This window comes from Rhinopithecus roxellana, chromosome 17, assembly GCF_007565055.1.
Source record: "Rhinopithecus roxellana isolate Shanxi Qingling chromosome 17, ASM756505v1, whole genome shotgun sequence".
Lineage (NCBI taxonomy): Eukaryota > Metazoa > Chordata > Mammalia > Primates > Cercopithecidae > Rhinopithecus > Rhinopithecus roxellana.
The window spans coordinates 68,241,215-68,259,235 of record NC_044565.1 but is presented as its reverse complement, the minus strand read 5'-3'; the positions used below and the strand labels follow the sequence as shown (position 1 = coordinate 68,259,235).

Genomic DNA, 18,021 nt, shown 5'->3' with positions numbered 1-18,021 from the left:
CAGCATGAAACTTTTGTGAAGTCCCCACATCCTGTAAGAATCAAAGAAAGCATCAGAAATTCCATGAGTTTCTTCAGCTTCTCCAAGTTGTGCTCTTGAGGTACATAGTTTTAATATAAACTCTGAAGCAGGGTTTTCTGAACAGTCCCAGACAGCAAATATGGGATCTCATTCTAGGGTCCAGAGTTAGATACTTAAATTATAGATCTAAGGCTGCCATTATTCCTTCTGAATAACTTTATACCATTTCTTTTAACATTTTAATGTCAGAAATACCTTTTTTCCTATAAAGACATATATAATGCATCCAGCTTTTTGTTAAAATACCTCTTCTTGTCAAATATTTCACAGATCAGTAATTTTATGGTATCAAACAATTTTGAACACACTCTTTCTATATTAGAGTTTTCTGCGTCAGCCGAGGGTTAGCTGACTCGCCGTTACTGGAATTGTGCTGCAGCTGGGTGAACAGCTGTACATTTCCCCTTCTTTCTACGCATGTCCCATGATGTGGCCATCGCCACTGGCCACAGCTTGGTAGCACCCATCAGAAATCCTATATCGCATAATAGCTGCTATGACCTCTGAACCCAAATCGTATTTGTGCAAATACACCAAGATCCCAGTCAGAATGGCTGTTACTAAAAAGCCAGAAATTAACAGATGCTGGCGAGGTTGTAGAGAAAAAGGAACGCTTATGCACTTGGCGGGAGTGTAAATTAGTTCAGCCATTGTGGAAGACAGTGGCAATTCCTGAAAGACCTAAAGACAGAAATACCATTCTACCCAGCAATCCCATTACTGGGTCTACACCCAACGGTATATAAATCATTCTTTTATAAAGACACATGCATGTGGATATTCACTGCAGCACTGTTCATAGTAGCAAAAACATGGAATCAACCTAAATGCCCATCAATGATAGACTGGATAAAGAAAATGTGGTACATATATACCATGGAATACTATGCAGCCATAAGAAAGAATGAGATCATGTCTTTTGCAGGGACATGGATGGAGCTGGAGGCCATTATCCTTAGCAAACTAACACAGGAACAGAAAAAAAACCAAATACCACATATTTTCACTTGTAAGTGGGAGCTAAATGATGAAAACACATGGACACATAGAGGGGAACAACACACACTAGGGCCTTTCAGAGGGTGGAGGGAGAGGATCAGGAAAATAACTAAATGGGTACTAGGCTTAATACCTGGGTGGTGAAATAATCTGTACAACAAACCCCCATGACTCAAGTTTACCTATGTAACAAACCTGCACTTGTACCCCAGAACCTAAAAGTTAAAAAAAAATACCAAGATTCAATGTCTGGTTCATAGAGGTAACTAATATGCAGCAACCCCAGCAGTTACTTTCTCTTTCTTTTTTTTTTTTTTTTTTTTTGAGACAGGGTCTTGCTGTGTTGCCCAGGCTGGAGCGCAGTGGCACAATCACAGCTCACTGTGGCTTTGACCTTCTGGGCTCAGGTGATCGTCCCACCTCAGCCTCCCATGTAGCTGGGACTACAAGCATGTGCCACCACACCCAGCTAATTTTTTGTAGTGATGAAGTTTTGCCATACTGAGGTTTTGTCATGTTGCCCAGGCTGGCCTTGAGCTCCTGGACCTTAAGTAATCCACCCGCCTCAGCCTCCCAAAGTGCCAGGATTACAGGCATGAGTCACCACACCTGGCCCCAACAGTTACTTTCTATAAGAAGTAATGGAGGCTGGGCGTGGTGACTCATGCCTGAATCCTAGCACTTTGGGAGGCCGAGGCAGGTGGATCTCTTGAGGCCAGGAGTTTGAGACCCGTCTGGCCAACATGGTGAAACTCCATCTCTACTAAAAATATAAAATTATCCCGGTGTGGTGATGGGCACCTGTAATCCCAGCTACTTGGGAGGCTGAGGCAGGAGAATCACTTAAACCTGGGAGGTGGAGGTTGTAGTGAGCCAAGATTGTACCATTGTACTCCACCCTGGGCAACAGAGTGAGACTCTGTCTCAAAAAAAAAAAAAAAAAAAAAAAAAAAAAAAAAAAAAAGGAGGCCAGGTCCAGTGGTGGCTCATGCCTGTAATCCCAACTACTTAGGCAGGCTGAGGTGGGAGAATCACTTTGGTCCAGGACTTTGAGGCCAGTCTGAACAACATAACGGGACCCTGTCTTTAAAAAATAAAAATGAAATAAGGGAGCACTGCTTACCAGCAGCCTTCAAAATCCATGTTTAGAGGTGTCCAGGAAGCAACCTAGGAGCTCAGAAAAGCTGCCAGCAGTTAAAAACTGATTAGTTTCCAAAAATTAGTATGTATATTGGAGGGACAAAGGACAATCACCTTGTGGTTCACTTTGGACTTGGGAGTACGTAGGTGGTAGCAATAAGTCCCTGTTGGTCTGAACTCCACTCTGCCTAAGACCTGATTCAGCCTGTGGGTGCTTCCTGACTCCCCATGAAACTGATCAGTCCATAAGACTAAGATTTTTATATATATATAATTTATATTTATATATTTCTATTTATATTATATATATAATAATATTATAGAGAGAGAGAGAGAGGAGAGATGGTGTCTCACTCTGTTGCCCAGGCTGGAGTGCAGTGGTGCCATCTCAGCTCACTGCAACCTCCACCTCCTGGGTTCAAGCAATTCTCATGCCTCAGTCTCCCGAGTAGCTGGGATTACAGGTGCCCACCACCACCCCTGGCTAATTTTTTTGTATTTTTAGTAGAGACAGGTTTTCACCATATTGGCCAGGCTGGTCCTGAACTCCTGACCTCAGGTGATCCGCTTGCCTCGGCCTCCCAAAGTGCTGGGATTACAGGTGTGAGCCACCGCACCCGGCCTCTGTTAGCTTTCTCATGTCCCCGGAGTTACTTGTTCCTTCAGTGTTCATGCTGATGGATGAACAGCTTTCCCTCCACTGGAGGCTGTCCTTGTCTCTCCTAACTGGGGGCTGTCATGGCTCAGTCTCGCCTCGGCACTGAAGCAGCCACTCTTCTGGGTCTCAGTCCACCTCTCACTTGTGTAGTTCCTGGTCCTCAACAGACCCTGTTGAGCATGGTCCAGGACCACTTCATGCCTTGACAGACTCCATTTGGGAACTGCAGCAGATGCTGTTGATGTCCCACATCCCCTTGGCCCATCTGAGACTGCCTATAGCTGCAACAGACAGCACCCAGCATGCTAACAGCATCCTACTTCCAGCACCTGTGTTTTCTCTTTCACTTCTCTCTCTGGTTCTCAAACCAGATTCTCCACCATTTTCATGTTTGCTGAAATCAGCTATTTACAAGAGTGATTGCTCCCATGCATGTGTTTGCTCTGTGTGTCTGCTCTTCCATTAGCAGCAAAACTGGCAAGGGGGGATTGGAGGTGGAGGTGGAGGTGGAGGTGGAGGTGGAAATGCAGTGGGGCTATATTTCTACCATAGGTACTTCGTACTTTGTGTGTGTGTTTAAATCAACTTTTTTTATTAAAAAAAAAAAGCGGTCGGGCGCGGTGGCTCAAGCCTGTAATCCCAGCACTTTGGGAGGCCGAGGCGGGCGGATCATGAGGTCAGGAGATCGAGACCATCCTGGCTAACACGGTGAAACCCCGTCTCTATTAAAAAATACAAAAAACTAGCCGGGCGAGGTGGCGGGCGCCTGTAGTCCCAGCTACTCGGGAGGCTGAGGCAGGAGAATGGCGTAAACCCGGGAGGCGGAGCTTGCAGTGAGCTGAGATCGGGCCACTGCACTCCAGCCCGGGCGACAGAGCGAGACTCCGTCTCAAAAAAAAAAAAAAAAAAAAAAAGCTTATGATTAGAAAAGCTATATATGAAACAGCACACAGACCCATCCAGACCCTTAATCCGTTTCCCCAGAAGCAACAACTATTGCCAGATTTCTGATGTATTCTTCCAGAAATATTCTAGGGATATACAAGTACAAGCATCTTAAATAGATTCATTTTGTTTACATACATGGGAGCATAATACACATAACATATATTTAAACTTCACTAACTATATTGGAGATCACTCCAAAATACAGCTACTTCACTTTTCCCACACAACTTTAGTAATGTATTGTTTGGAAATCCCAAGATTTATATAAGCTCTTCCTTTTTAATAGACATTTTGGTTGTTTAATCAACTCATTTGCTGTCACAAACAATTCTGCCTTGAATATTCTTATGTACATGTTTTTACACACATGTACAACTATACTTAATATAATTAATATTTTCTTTTGATAATTAGCAGGTGAGAAATATCTTGTTGATTTGTATTTCTGATGCGTGAAGTTGGAGGTTTGTATATGTTTATCAAACTACTTCTTTTTTATTTTTATTTTTTTGAGATGGAGTTTCGCTCTTGTTGCCCAGGTTGGAGTGCAATGGTGCAATTTCAGCTCACTGCAACCTCCGTCTCACAGGTTCAAGCAATTCTCCTGCTTCAGCCTCCTAAGTAGCAGCAATTACAGGCATGCGCCACCAGGCCTGGCTAATTTTGTATTTTTAGTTGAGACAGGGTTTCACCATGTTGGGCAGGCTGGTCTCGAACTCCTGACCTCAGGTGATCCATTCACCTCGGCCTCCCAAAGGGCTGGGATTATAGGTGTGAGCCACCGTGCCCGGCCATTATCAAACTATTTCTATTCCTTCTTCAGTGAATTGTCTGTTCCTATCTTTTGCCTATTTCTATCTTATGGATATGAAAACTAGAAGAAAGTTCCTTTGTTGAGAAAATTATTTTTTTAGGCCAAACTTAAAAGTTTTTAGACAGTCACATTTATTTCCTTTTTGACTTCTCAGTTTTATGTATTGTTTAAAAAACCTTCCTCTGTTTAAAATTATTTTATGAAATAAGTTGATAATGTTTTCTAGTATTTTCTCAGATTCTTTTTTACATTTAAGACTCTAGGCCAGTGCAGTGGTGCACACATGTAATCTCAGCTACTTGGGAGGTTAAGGTGGGAGGATAGCTTGAGCCCAAGAGTTTGAGGCTATGGTGAGCTATGATCATGAGCTTTGATCATACTACTGCACTCTAGCCCGGGCAACAGAAGAAGGCCTTGTTTATAAAAGAAAGAAAAAGAGCGAGAGTGAGAGAGAGCAAGAGAGAGAAAGAAGGAAAGAGAGAGAAATGAAGGAAGGAAAGAGCAAGGAAAGAAAAGAAAGAAAAAGCGAGAGAAAGGAAAGAGAGAGAGAGAAAGAAAGAAGAGAGAGAAAGAAAGAAAAGAAAAAGGGAGGGAAAGAAAGAAGGGAGAGAGAAAGAGATGGATGGAGGGAGGGAGGGAGAGGAAAGAAAGAAAGAAAGGAGGGAAGGAAGGAAGGAGGGAAGGAAGGAAGGAGGGAAGGAAGGAAGGAAGGAAGGAAGGGAGGGAGGGAGGGAGGGAGGGAGGGACAGACGGACTGGTCATGGACCTGTCTGACTGTGATCAGAGCCAGTCCTCTCTGCCACCACTCCCTCACTGCGCCTGCCCTCTCCTCTCCGGGTCCTGGGTTTCTACCTCATTCCCGGCTCCCATCTCCTCCCCCTCCCTCCTCCTCCTGTCCATCCACTCATCCCCTGCTCTGATCACAGTCGGACCAGTCCTTCCCTGCCTGCCCCATCCCCCTATCTTCTAGCTTTGGCAGATGGCCCAAGGGACAGACAAGGAAGGAAGGGAGGGAAGGAGGATTCTAGTCTATCTGGAAGTTATTTTAGGGTAAAAATCAGCTCTCATATTTTTATCTTTTCTTTATTTTTCATTTCTAACCTTGACTCTTTGATCAATGATCCAGCTTTTGAGGAGTTCAGAACAATCCAGATTTCCCAGGTCTTTGGGAACATGACTGAACCTGGCTTATTGACATGTTGCTGGTTGTGACTTCAAAACCCTAAGACTCTGAGCTTTAAGTCCAGAGCCCAAGAGGAGCCTCGGCACCATTCTCACTGGGGGCATGTGGGCTCTAGGTGGCCCCCACAGTGACCTGGATTCCCATTTGACTCAGAGTCACAGGCTGTAGTGCTTCCTCTGTAAATTCAGCCCTGACATCCCTCCCATCCCATCTGCATACTGCCCTGCCAGCTCTTCCTTGCAGAAATTTGCATCATGGGCTTGTAGGGACTGCTTCACTGAGCCATGGTCTGTTCGGCTTCCCCGCTGCTGCTCCTGGCCACAACTCTTCCCCTGCTGGGGTCACCAGTTGCCCAAGCATCCCAACCTGTAAGTGAAACCGGTGTGAGACCCAGGGAAGGTCTGCAGAGGCGACAATGGGGACATCTGGTTGGGAGAGACTAGGCATGGAATGAAAGGATAGGTAATGGGGAAAGGGCTGAGGGGAGAGGAAGTAATGTATAAGTAAAGTGGATGCTTTGTTATGAGATCTCGGAGAACTCAATTTTATTTTCCTGGGTGTGGGGGATAGCTCTTGTTTCCTTATTTGAGTCCCTGTAAACTCCTATGATACCTGCTGTACTTTGGATAAAGGCTCGTCCAGTCAAGCTGGCCATTTAAAAAGAAAAAGAAAAACTTTGCAGATTTGGGAACTATCGGCTTAGAGGATGGGAGAGAATCTGAGGAAAGACATCAGAGTCTAGAGGGTGCTTTTCCATCTGTGTTCTCCTCACGGACAGCTATATCTATGCCTATGTCTACATCTATATACCACTAAGCCTAAATCTATCTGTATTGCTAAATCTAAATCTGTCTTTATGTAAATATATATCTGTATCTGTATCTAAATCTATCTATATCTATACCTTTTTTAAGACATGCTCTCACCATGTTGCTAAGGCTGGACTTGAACTCCTGGGCTCAAGTGATCCTCCCACCTCAGCCTCCCAAGTAGCTGGGACTGAAGGCACGTGCCATTGTGACCAGCTTATACTCATGTCTTATCCATATTCGTATCTGTATCAAAATCTGGTTTTGGATAGATATCCATACGCACACGCAGGTGCATATAGACAGGGCTCAGGTCTGTGACACTGTGAGCCCCTGCATATTTCCTGGAGGAAGGACTGCCTGGTTCTCTCTCCTTGGCCCAGCTCCTTCCTCACCTCCCTACCAGACAGACCCTTCACTGCCTGCCCCATCCCCCTATCCTCTAGCTTTGGCCGATGGCCCAAGGGACAGACAATGTGGGTCCAGACCTCCACCGTCACCCTGACAGAGGTGGAGTTGGTGAGGAAATAATGTACAGGAACCAAAGACAAAGGAAAGAGGCTGCCTTCTGCTCACCCTGCTGTCAAATCCTACAGAAGGAATAAACTCCCCAAGCGCCTGGGCCCCAGCCAACTCTGTCCAACTCCACTGCTGGAGCTCCAGACCCAGCCATTTCAATTAGCCTAGAGGCCCAGGGACAGGTAAATGCAGGAAGGAATTAAACAAAGCATGTTGACTTCCCAGGGCGTTCCTGGTTCCTGGTCTTGGGTGGGATAGCAGGGTTCCTGGGGTTGCATCCCTGGCACCCACTAAGAGAAGCCTGCTTTCCCTTCCTGATGTGTACCCTTGATTCCTGGCAAAAAGAAGAGCTGGTTGAGACTGAGTTGTGCTGACTGAGACTAGTCAGGCTGGCCCCTGGGGTGCCTTTGGAAGGGACTTGAGGTCTCTCCTCTGTGTTCTATTCCAGGGACAGAGTCAGGCTGGAGGGGAATCTGGATCTGGGCAGCTCCTGGACCAAGAGAATGGAGCAGGGGGTGAGTGGATGGACAGAAGGAGGAGGGAGGGGGAGGAGATGGGAGCCGGGAATGAGGTGGAAACCCAGGACCCGGAAAGGAGAGGGCAGGCGCAGCGCGTGAGTGGTGGCGGAGAGAGAGGACTGGCTCTGATCATAGTCGGACAGGTCGTTGACCAGTTCTCTAGCAGTGAGGCCTGGAGATGAAGTCATTTGTCTTTGGAGCCTCATCCATAAAATAGGTGTTGCTGGACGGATGACGTGAAGCCATGTATCTGAAGGCACCGTGCCTAGGGGAGGACTTGTTCCCTTCCTGAGCCCTGTCTATATGCACCTGGACAGGCTGTGGGAGGGGGTCGGCTCTGCATTCCTGGGACTGGCCAGCTAGATGAGAGACTCCAGAGGGGACCGGCTTGTGGCCTCACTGCCTGTCCTCTCCAGCTGTCCCCTCTGCTCCTGTAGAATCAGCGCTGGTCTCCGTCTATGTACATCTGGACTTTTCAGATAAGACCTGGCCCCATGAAGTCTCCAGGACGCTGACTCTCCCTGCTGCCTCAGCTTCTTCTTCCCCAGGGCCTCTTCTCACTGGCCTCGGACTCACAACAGGTACCACTTGCATGGGAAGGGGGCTGAGAGTGAATGAACAGGGGCTCCCGGGCCTCCTGCAGCCAGCTTGCCTGAGATGCTGTGAGCCCCTCTATATTTCCTGGAGGAAGGGCTGCCTGATTCTCTCTCTTGGCCCAACTCCTTCCTCACCTCCCTACCAGACAGACCCTTCCCTGCCTGCCCCATCCCCCTATCTTCTAACTTTGATAGCCCAAGGGACAGACAATGTGGGCACAGACCTCCACCTTCACCTGTTCCCTGGCCCCTGAGACATCTGCTGCTTCGAGCCCTGACTGAGGAGGCAGTCCTGATGCATGTGCCTGACTGAGGCACCTGTAGCTTGGAGATTGGTCCAGATACCCAGCCCTAAAGCCTCTCAGGCATCAGGCAGGTGTTCACCCTGCCCACCTAGCTTCCTCAGACAGCCTGCCCACCCCCTCTTCCCTTCTCTCTGTCACAGAGTGTAATGTCAACCACGAGGAGAATTTCTATTGTGCTTGCCTCTCTGGCTACCAGTGGAACACCAGCATCTGCCTCCATTACCCTCCTTGTCAAAGCCCCCACAACCACCAGCCTTGTGGCTGCCTTGTCTTCAGCCATCCTGAACCCGGGTACTGCCAGTTGCTGCCACCTGGTGAGGAAGGTTGGGAACTTGGAAACCAATGACCTTAAGTGAAATGAATGCTCTCAGTGTTTTTTTCCTCTCTGAACCTGTAGTTTGGCCAGCTGGTCCAAGCACAGCTGCCTCTCTGGGTGGGAGAAAAAGCCAGCCATCACAGCAGATCACAGGCCCTGAGCTTGGAACCTGAGCAGGGAGACTAATGAGGGGGGCCCCAGAGACATAAGGACAAGGAGAGAACGTGCTAGAGTGACCCTGCTTTTTACCCTAGGAGGCAGGAAGCAGTTCCAGCAGCCCCAAGATACCTGGAGGAGGGAGAGGCATCGACCAAAAAGATTCTCTCTTTGGTTTCCGATAACAGATAGGGTCTTCCAGGCTGGATTGCAGCAGCCACATTCAGATGCCCATCCAGGGACAAAAAGAAAAATTTAAAAAGCTAGGGAGGGAGTGTGGAGGAATGGGCTCCAGTGTCAGTGGGGAGCGATTGCTCAGCTGCATCTGAGGGCCATGAGTCCCTCCTCCATGGTCCCCTGTCACCTGCCTCCCTGCAGTCCCTGGGACCCTCAGCCTGAACTCCCAGCTGCAGATGCCTGGTGACACACTGAGCCTGACTCTCCTGCTGAGCCAGGAGGCCACCGACCTGAGCTGGTTCCTGAGGCACCCAGGGAGCCCCAGTCCCATCCTCCTGCAGCCAGGGACACAGGTGTCTGTGACTTCCAGCCACGGCCAGGCTGCCCTCAGTGTCTCCAACATGTCCCATCACTGGGCAGGTAGCCAACCTGTCCTCTCCTTGCCTCCTTTCTCCTTCCTCTTACTTCCCTTCTTCCTCCTCTTCCTTCGCTGCTTTCCTTCACCTCTTCTTCCCACACCTCCATCCCTTCTCCTTCCTTCTTTTCTTTCCACTTCTTTCTCACCCTTTTCATCTTTCCACTTACCCATTCTGGGGAAACAAAGGCTAAGAGGTCCCTTGGTGTGAAAAATTGCAATGTGGAAAATTCTAAAAATGGCCAGCTGTTTTCACTGTGGCCTGGGACTTCTGAGACCTTTTTCAGGGTTTACAAAGTCACAACTATTGTCCTAATATGCTAAGATATCATTTGCCCCTTTCACTCCCACTCCCTCAGGTGTAGACAGTGGCCCTTTCCAGAGGTTACAGGGCCATCATAAGATTGAATGCAAAAGCAGATGGGAGAACCCAGACATGGGCGAGATTTGCAAACATGTAAAACAAAGTCACTTGTCTAATTATGTTTTGGAAAATGTAGTCACTTTTCATAAAAATGTTTCTGTTAACAAAAATACTACAATGTGGAGAATGTAGTCTCAATGTCTGCTGAGAACAGATCCATGTTTTTCAAGATGCTAAAATGGCAGGGGTAGTGCAGGAAGGGCATCTGCTCTAGGGAGAGCATGAAATTCATTGGCATGGGCTGATAAAAAAGAGAGCTCTTCTACCTCCTAGAAATCCTTCTTGGGCACAGGGAATGCCCACCAAAGGGGCCATCCTGGGACCTTGCTTGCTGGGGTTAAGCACTGGGTGGCAGGCAGAGGACAGGAGCAAGGCTGTGGCTTGGAAAGTAGCAGAGATTCTGTGGTGCAGCAGGGCCCAGAGGAGCCACACAGCACAGCAGACACGTGTCTGCAGGTGAGTACATGAGCTGCTTTGAGGCCCAGGGCTTCAAGTGGAGCCTGCACGAGGTGGTGAGGGTGCCCTTGAAGGCGACAGATGTGGCTCAACTTCCAGACCAGCTGTCCATCTCCTGTGCCACCTCCCCTGGCTTCCAGCTGAGCTGCTGCATCCCCAGCACAAACCTGGCCTACACAGCGACCTGGAGCCCTGGAGAGGGCAGCAAAGGTATGAGAAGGGGCCAGCAGTCAGGGGTCAGAGGGACCAGGGGGCAGCTAGTCTCCTCCAGGCAACTGAGTCGTTAACTCATGAGAAACAGAGGCCACAGTTCAACCAGAGAGTGGGGTCCAAAGCCCACACTGTTTTCTACCCCATCAGAGCCTTGCCACGTCTATTGCCATAATATAACTGCATGTGTAGAGGAAACTTTTGCAAAATGCTGTCATCTACACAATCTCATTTAACTCTCTATGGAATTCGTTTCATGCTAGTCCCCATTTTACAAATGTGGAAATGGTGGAAACTGAGTCCTAGAGCTTGTTAGAGACCCCACAGTCCCCACCAGCAAAATCCAAGCTCTCTTCCTCTGCCCAAGTGGAGCCCACACATCATTTGGCTCTTCCCCACTGCTTCCTCTGTTTCTGAATTGCTAGAAAGACTGAAACAGTATGTCAGAGCCTGCTGGGTTCCAGGCCTGTCCCTGGCCCAATGACAGTTCCCTTCTTTCGTTTTGCCCTCAGCCTCCTCCTTCAACGAGTCAGGCTCTCAGTGCTTTGTGTTGGCTGTTCAGCACTGCCCAATGACTGACACCATGTACACTTGTGACCTGCAGAGCCCTGGCCTGGCTCCACTCAGGATCCCCATCTCCATCACCATCATCCAGGGTATGTAGGGCTTGGGGTCTAGTGGGCCGGTCTCAGCTGCTTGCCTTGGGAGCATGGGCTCCCTTGCATAGCGCGTCCCTGCCTTGGGCAACAGGACCAGGCTTCGGGGCCTGCACAGGCTTCTGCCCAAGAAGAGGCTCGGGTGAGGCTGTGATTGCTGAGTACCCCCTTGCTTGTCATTTTTCAGATGGGGACATCACCTGCCCTGAGGACACCTCAGTGCTTACCTGGAATGTCACCAAGGCTGGCCACATGGCACAGGCCCCATGTCCTGAGAGCAAGAGGGGCATAGTGAGGAGGTTTTGTGCAGCTGACGGAGTCTGGGGGCCTGTCCACAGCAGCTGCACAGATGCGAGGCTCCTGGCCTTGTTCATTAGAGCCAAGGTGAAGCTTCCACCCTGCTGCCCACATGCCCCGTCCACAGCCCACCCCAGCCTCTCTAGGACCCAGCTTGCAGACCCTTTTCCCTGAGGCCCAACCCACAAACTGTTCAGTGTCTCTGAACTGGAGCCCTAGCAGAGCCAGGAAGTAGGTGTGGGAGGGCTCAAGGGGGCCAGCAATCTCCATGGGGCTGGAATGCTCTTCCCAAACCATCATTCTACTATGTGTCCCGCTTCCTGCTGTCTTGTCTGTCTCAGCTGCTGCAGGCAGGCCAGGGCAGTCCTGCTGAGGAGGTGCCACAGATCCTGGCACAGCTGCCAGGGCAGGCGGCAGAGGCAAGTTCACCCTCCGACTTACTGACCCTGCTGAGCACCATGAAATACCTGGCCAAGGTGGTGGCAAAGGCCAGAATACAGCTTGACCACAGCGCCCTGAAGGTGAGATCTCTGAGCCACAGTGGTTGCCAGCTGGGCAGTCAGGGGGTGAAGACTCCCCATCTGTGGGCACTTCTGTCCCTCTGACATCACCATGGGCTGTCGGGCAGCAGACCTTTCCAGAGTCTGGGGGCCTGCTCCTGGTCCATTTCTCCTCTCAGACACCAGCCTCTGAGGCTGCAGAATGGAGAAGGCCTGGCGCTGGGAGCACATGGGGGCTGGAGGCAGGAAAGGGTGTGGAGACAGGCCTGAGGCACGTGTGCGCAAGCACGCGTGTGGCTATGACACAGACAGGAAGTTTCCGTGAAGATGCTAAAGTGTGCTTGGCTTTGCCGGGCTCACCTAAATCGGCTCTCAGTATGGGCATACATTGGTGACCCATGAGCTGCAGCCAAAAGTGTAACAAAGGGCAATGACATTACACACCGTTCATGCCTGGGAATGCATAGCATATGTGAATGCACAGACATACGTGTGGCCGTCACCTCCAGGACACAGTGCCCTCTATCACTGCTGGTCACCATTCCTAGCTTTGCAGACCTGGAGATGCCAAAGAATGGGAGAAATCCCTTCTGAGAACCTGGGTGGCCCCAAGGGATGGAGGGGGAAGAAGGGTTTTCAGCAGAGGGGCTGGGTGCAGGTCAGGGGACATATCCTTAAAGATGCCCCAAGGTGGTTGGCCAAACAGCTCCCCGTTCTTCCCGTCTAGGAAGTCTCCCTTCACAGGCCTGTCTTCCTCTCCCTTTTCTCTCCAACCTTGGGTCACACCCTGGACTGGGAAGGGAAGGTGTGGGGCCTGTAGTTCTCACTGCCCCCAGCTCAGTCCTGTGGGCGCCAGCAGACGGGGCTCATCTTTCTGTTGGGTGCTGCAGAATCTCCTGATTGCCACAGACAAGGTCCTAGATATGGACACCAGGCCTCTGTGGACCCTGGCCCAAGCCCGGAAGCCCTGGGCAGGCTCGACTCTCCTGCTGGCTGTGGAGACCCTGGCATGCAGCCTGTGCCCACAGGACCACCCCTTCACCTTCAGCTTGCCCAATGTGCTGCTGCAGAACCAGCTGTTTGGACCCACGTTTCCTGCTAACTACAGCATCTCCTTCCCTACTCGGCCCCCACTGCAGGCTCAGATTCCTGGGCACTCACTGGCCCCACTGGTCCATAATGGAACTGAAATAAGTATTACTAGCCTGGTGTTGCGAAAACTGGACCACCTTCTGCCTTCAAACTATGGACAAGGGCTGGGGGATTTCCTCTATGCCACTCCTGGCCTGGTCCTTGTCATTTCCATCATGGCAGGCGACCAGGCCTTCAGCCAGGGCGAGGTCATCATGGACTTTGGGAACACGAATGGTTCCCCTCATTGTGTCTTCTGGGATCACAGTCTCTTCCAGGGCAGGGGGGGTTGGTCCAAAGAAGGGTGCCAGGCACAGGCGGCCAGTGCCAGGCCCACTGCTCGATGCCTCTGCCAGCACCTCACTGCCTTCTCCGTCCTCATGTCCCCACACACTGTTCCGGAAGAACCTGCTCTGGTGCTGCTTACTCAAGTGGGCTTGGGAGCTTCCATACTGGCGCTGCTTGTGTGCCTGGGTGTGTACAGGCTGGTCTGGAGAGTTGTGGTGCAGAACAAGGTCTCCTATTTCCGCCACGCCGCCCTGCTCAACATGGTGCTCTGCTTGCTGGCCGCAGACACTTGCTTCCTAGGTGCCCCCTTCCTCCCGCCAGGGCCGCAAAGCCCGCTCTGCCTGGCTGCCACCTTCCTCTGTCATTTCCTCTACCTGGCCACCTTTTTCTGGATGCTGGCGCAGGCCCTGGTATTGGCCCACCAGCTGCTCTTTGTCTTTCACCAGCTGCCGAAGCACCGAGTTCTCCCCCTGATGGTGCTCCTGGGCTACTTGTGCCCACTGGCGTTGGCGGGTGTCACCCTGGGGCTCTACCTACCTCAAGGGCAATACCTGAGGGAGGGGGAATGCTGGTTGGATGGGAAGGGAGGGGCGTTATACACCTTTGTGGGGCCAGTGCTGGCTATTGTAGGTGTGAATGGGCTGGTACTAGCCATGGCCATGCTGAAGCTGCTGAGACCTTCGCTGTCAGAGGGACCCCCAGCGGAGAAGCGCCAAGCTCTGCTGGGGGTGATCAAAGCCCTGCTCATTCTCACACCCATCTTTGGCCTCACCTGGGTGCTGGGCCTGGCCACTCTGTTAGAGGAAGTCTCCACAGTCCCTCATTACATCTTCACCATTCTCAACACCTTCCAGGTAGGTGATAGGGGGTGGTTGTGCTTTTTGCCCTTTTAGATGGTCTAAGTCACTGCTGATCTCTTCTCTAGGAGGTACCAAGGTGGAGCAGAAGAAACATAGGTTCAGGAATTTTGGAAGGTGTGGATCCCAGTTCCTCCACTGAGTAGCTGGATAACTTTGGACAAATTATATAACCTCTCTGAGCTTTGGTTTTCTTATCTGTAAAATAATAGCTGATTTTGTTGGAGAACTCAGGAAATTGTCAGTACCCAATCCTTTACTATCCCTTTTATAACGATAACAATAAGAAAAGCATCTGAAATAGATCCTATGCACCAAATGGTGGTAACAAAAATTGAGACGAGAAGCCTTTGCATGTGAATTACACAGGACAGAAGAAGCACGTTGATTCGGGTAGATCCCTTCCTCCTTGACCAGCTTATCCCCATGTCCCTCTTCTCAGGGTGTCTTCATCCTATTGTTTGGTTGCCTCATGGACAAGAAGGTGAGTCTGCCCACCTAACCCCCTGCCTCACTTGCAGCCCACAGGCCGGGGCTGTGGCTGGCATAAATGGAGCATTTACCTCTCCCGCAGGTACAAGAAGCTTTGCGCAAACGCTTCTGCCGTGCCCAAGCCCCCAACTCCACCATCTCCCTGGTGAGTTGCTGGCTTCAGATCTTCAGCTCTCTCTCTGAGAGCATGTCAGAAGGCATTCCATGGCCTTCCTCTGAGGACAAGGGCACAGTCAGAAGTTGAGAGAAGACGGGTTGTTTTTTAGAATGAGCAGGTTTCAGGTTCCAGCTCCCCACCAGTGAAATGAGCAGCCTGGTCAGAGCAGTCAGGATCAGGGTCCCGGGTTCCTGATTATCACCCGGACTCCCACTGATTCTCTTGTCTCTGGTTTCTCCATCTAAAAATCTGCCTCCGGTTGGCATTTGAAGGAAAAGTGTGGGATCAGTACTCATGGGAGTTACTATAGCGGAGAGCAAAATTTCTAGGATTCCTGCAGCCCAGGCAGGAGTGCATGTGAGCAAGTAAAATGGATACAACCTTTTCAAGGGAGAGTTGACAATAATAATAATTGCCCTGCAACTGGGCCTTTCCACCCCTTCCTAGTCCACAAATGAAGGCTACATCTTGGAACACAGCAAAGGAGGAAGTGACACTGCCAGGTGAGAACTAGACTTTCTCAGGGGCAGTGTAAGCAGGGTGGATCGAGGATGGTGTGGCAAAGGGCCTCCTGGCAAAGTTCTGGAGAGAAGCCTCCTCTTTCAGGTTTTTCTAGGGTAGCCATTGCTAGATGGGTGGGAGACGGTGGAAATGTCAGAGAGCAGAAGGCATAGCACCTTCTCTTGCTTTCCAAGAAAGCAAGAAGTTTCACCACCACCAGTCCTTGACTCAGTTTCTCTGAAAATTCCTTTTCACATTATCACACTTTTTATTATCATGAGAGTCATGCCTTGAAGGGATTACCATGGGTGGGCTTGGTATCCAGAGGGGAGGGCAGCCTGCAGAAGTTGGGCTCGGTATCCACTCACCACTCCCGAGCTCTTTCACAGGAAGACAGATGCTTCAGAGTGAACCACACACGGACCCATGTTCCTGCAAGGGAGTTGAGGCTGTGTGCTTGAACCCACCAGATGAGCCCTGGCCCAATGCTCTGAACTCTTCCTGCCTCCCGGAACTCAGCCCTTGAGAAAGTCAGGCTTGTATTTCCCTTAGCACACTCATTTATCTTACAGCTCACATCCCTTCTCATTTCTAAAGTATCCAGCAACAATAGCAGGAAAAATTAGCTAAAGCCACCTAATGAATAAGACTGCCTTTGCTCCAGAAATAATCAACAGATACCAAAGTGCGTAATAATTACAAGTAAACTTTCTCAACCAGTTTTTAACTACAACAATACATGTTGTGAATGAATATGTTTGATAAAAATGGTTTTAATTGACCTATTCAGTGATTTCTGATGATTTCTTTTGCAATAGTTATGAAGAAAGGACGACTTAATTGACAGGAACCTCTGATCTTCCAAACATTGGAGATGAAGGGCAGAACTTGGTTTGTCTCTTCTCAAGTCTAGGAAAAGATGAAGTTAATTGGTCCCTCTTTCTTTAACCTTTAAAAAAAATATATAAAATGTAAGTTTCATAACCGTATCCATGTATAGAAAGAGGTATTGATTGATATGAGCACGTTGTAAGAATAGATTATAAAACTTTAAAGTTTAATATAAATTTATATCAATTAATAACGTTTAATTTATATTTAAAAATTAATACTAGATATAGAGAAGATAGATTTAACAAAATCTTTTTGAAGAGACCAAGATACCTATCTGGCTGAATTAACTTAGGGAATTCACAAGAGGAAGATACAGGATTCTGAGAAATTTTTAAACTAGATACATGAAAAAAGTGATGAATCGGTCTTTGTTAATTATGCAATTCATGGATATTTTTTATAAAATGGGATGGGGGCATTTTCTGTTAAAACAAAAATGGATATGCTATCACGTGCTGTTGAAAACACTTTTCTTACAAACACCATTACTTAATGGTGTTTCACTTAATGATTAGTGTGAATATTTTAATTGTGTATAAATTGGCCCAAATGTTTCTTTTTCTTTTTCTTTTTTTTTTTTTTTTTTTTTTTGAGACAGAGTCTCGCTCTGTCGCCCAGGTTGGAGGGCAGTGGCACGATCTGGGCTTACTGCAAGCTCCGCCTCCCGGGTTCACGCCATTCTCTTGCCTCAGCCTCCTGAGTGGCTGGGACTACAGGCGCCCGCCACCTCGCCCAGCTAGTTTTTTGTATTTTTTTTTTTTAGTAGAAACGGGGTTTCACCGTGTTAGCCAGGATAGTCTAGATCTCCTGACCTCGTGATCCGCCCGTCTCGGCCTCCCAAAGTGCTGGGATTACAGGCTTGAGCCACCGCGCCCAGCCCAAATGTTTCTATAAGTGGATTCATTATACTTTCAAAGAGGAGCCACCAATACAGCAGGGCCATCATGGTGTTTCTAAGCCTCACACTCACTCCAGCCCTGTAGGAGGCAGATGGTGACTAAGACAGGGCAGGCTCTGCCTTGTAGTATAGACACCTCTCAACTCCACTTCATTTCACTTTCACTTCATTGATAGTTACAGTTTTCATTTGATAAATTACAAAAGTATCTCTTGGTTATAAATCCAAATAATACTCTTTCACTTCAGAAGCAACAGGGTCCCCTTTCTGAGTGCGCTTCTGTAGATATATGTGCTCTAATTTTCCTTCGCAAATGTTTGCACATACTCAATGCATGCTCTGCTGGTAAAAACACACAGAATTACACCGGGCACTGTGGCTCACGCCTGTAATCCCAGCACTTTGGGAGGCCCAGGTGGGCAGATCACATGAGATCGGGAGTTCAAGACCAGCCTGGCCAACATGGTGAAACCTTGTCTCCACTAAAAATACAAAAATTCACCAGGTGTGGTGGCACATTCCTGTAGTCCCAGCCACTCAGGAGGCTGAGGCAAGAGAATTGCTTGAACCAGGGAGACGGAGGTCGCAGTGAGCCAAGATTGCGCCACTCTACTCTAGCCTGGGCA

The 18,021-nt window shown here is 49.1% G+C and overlaps 1 protein-coding gene across 1 annotated transcript in view; it reads left to right on the top strand.

The window, feature by feature from the left end:
- Window positions 1-17,013, top strand: part of ADGRF3 (adhesion G protein-coupled receptor F3) — a 42,667-nt gene extending 25,654 nt beyond the window's left edge. Inside the window, exons 2-14 of the mRNA XM_030921048.1 lie at window positions 7,600-7,666; window positions 8,107-8,250; window positions 8,711-8,884; window positions 9,421-9,639; window positions 10,515-10,724; window positions 11,237-11,380; window positions 11,568-11,764; window positions 12,019-12,198; window positions 13,068-14,450; window positions 14,896-14,937; window positions 15,028-15,090; window positions 15,550-15,605; window positions 15,993-17,013. Coding sequence (XP_030776908.1) covers window positions 7,600-7,666; window positions 8,107-8,250; window positions 8,711-8,884; window positions 9,421-9,639; window positions 10,515-10,724; window positions 11,237-11,380; window positions 11,568-11,764; window positions 12,019-12,198; window positions 13,068-14,450; window positions 14,896-14,937; window positions 15,028-15,090; window positions 15,550-15,605; window positions 15,993-16,014 — 2,901 coding nt within the window. The 3' untranslated portion in view covers window positions 16,015-17,013. The remainder of the gene's footprint in view (window positions 1-7,599; window positions 7,667-8,106; window positions 8,251-8,710; window positions 8,885-9,420; window positions 9,640-10,514; window positions 10,725-11,236; window positions 11,381-11,567; window positions 11,765-12,018; window positions 12,199-13,067; window positions 14,451-14,895; window positions 14,938-15,027; window positions 15,091-15,549; window positions 15,606-15,992) is intronic.
- Window positions 17,014-18,021: the final 1,008 nt, after the last annotated feature.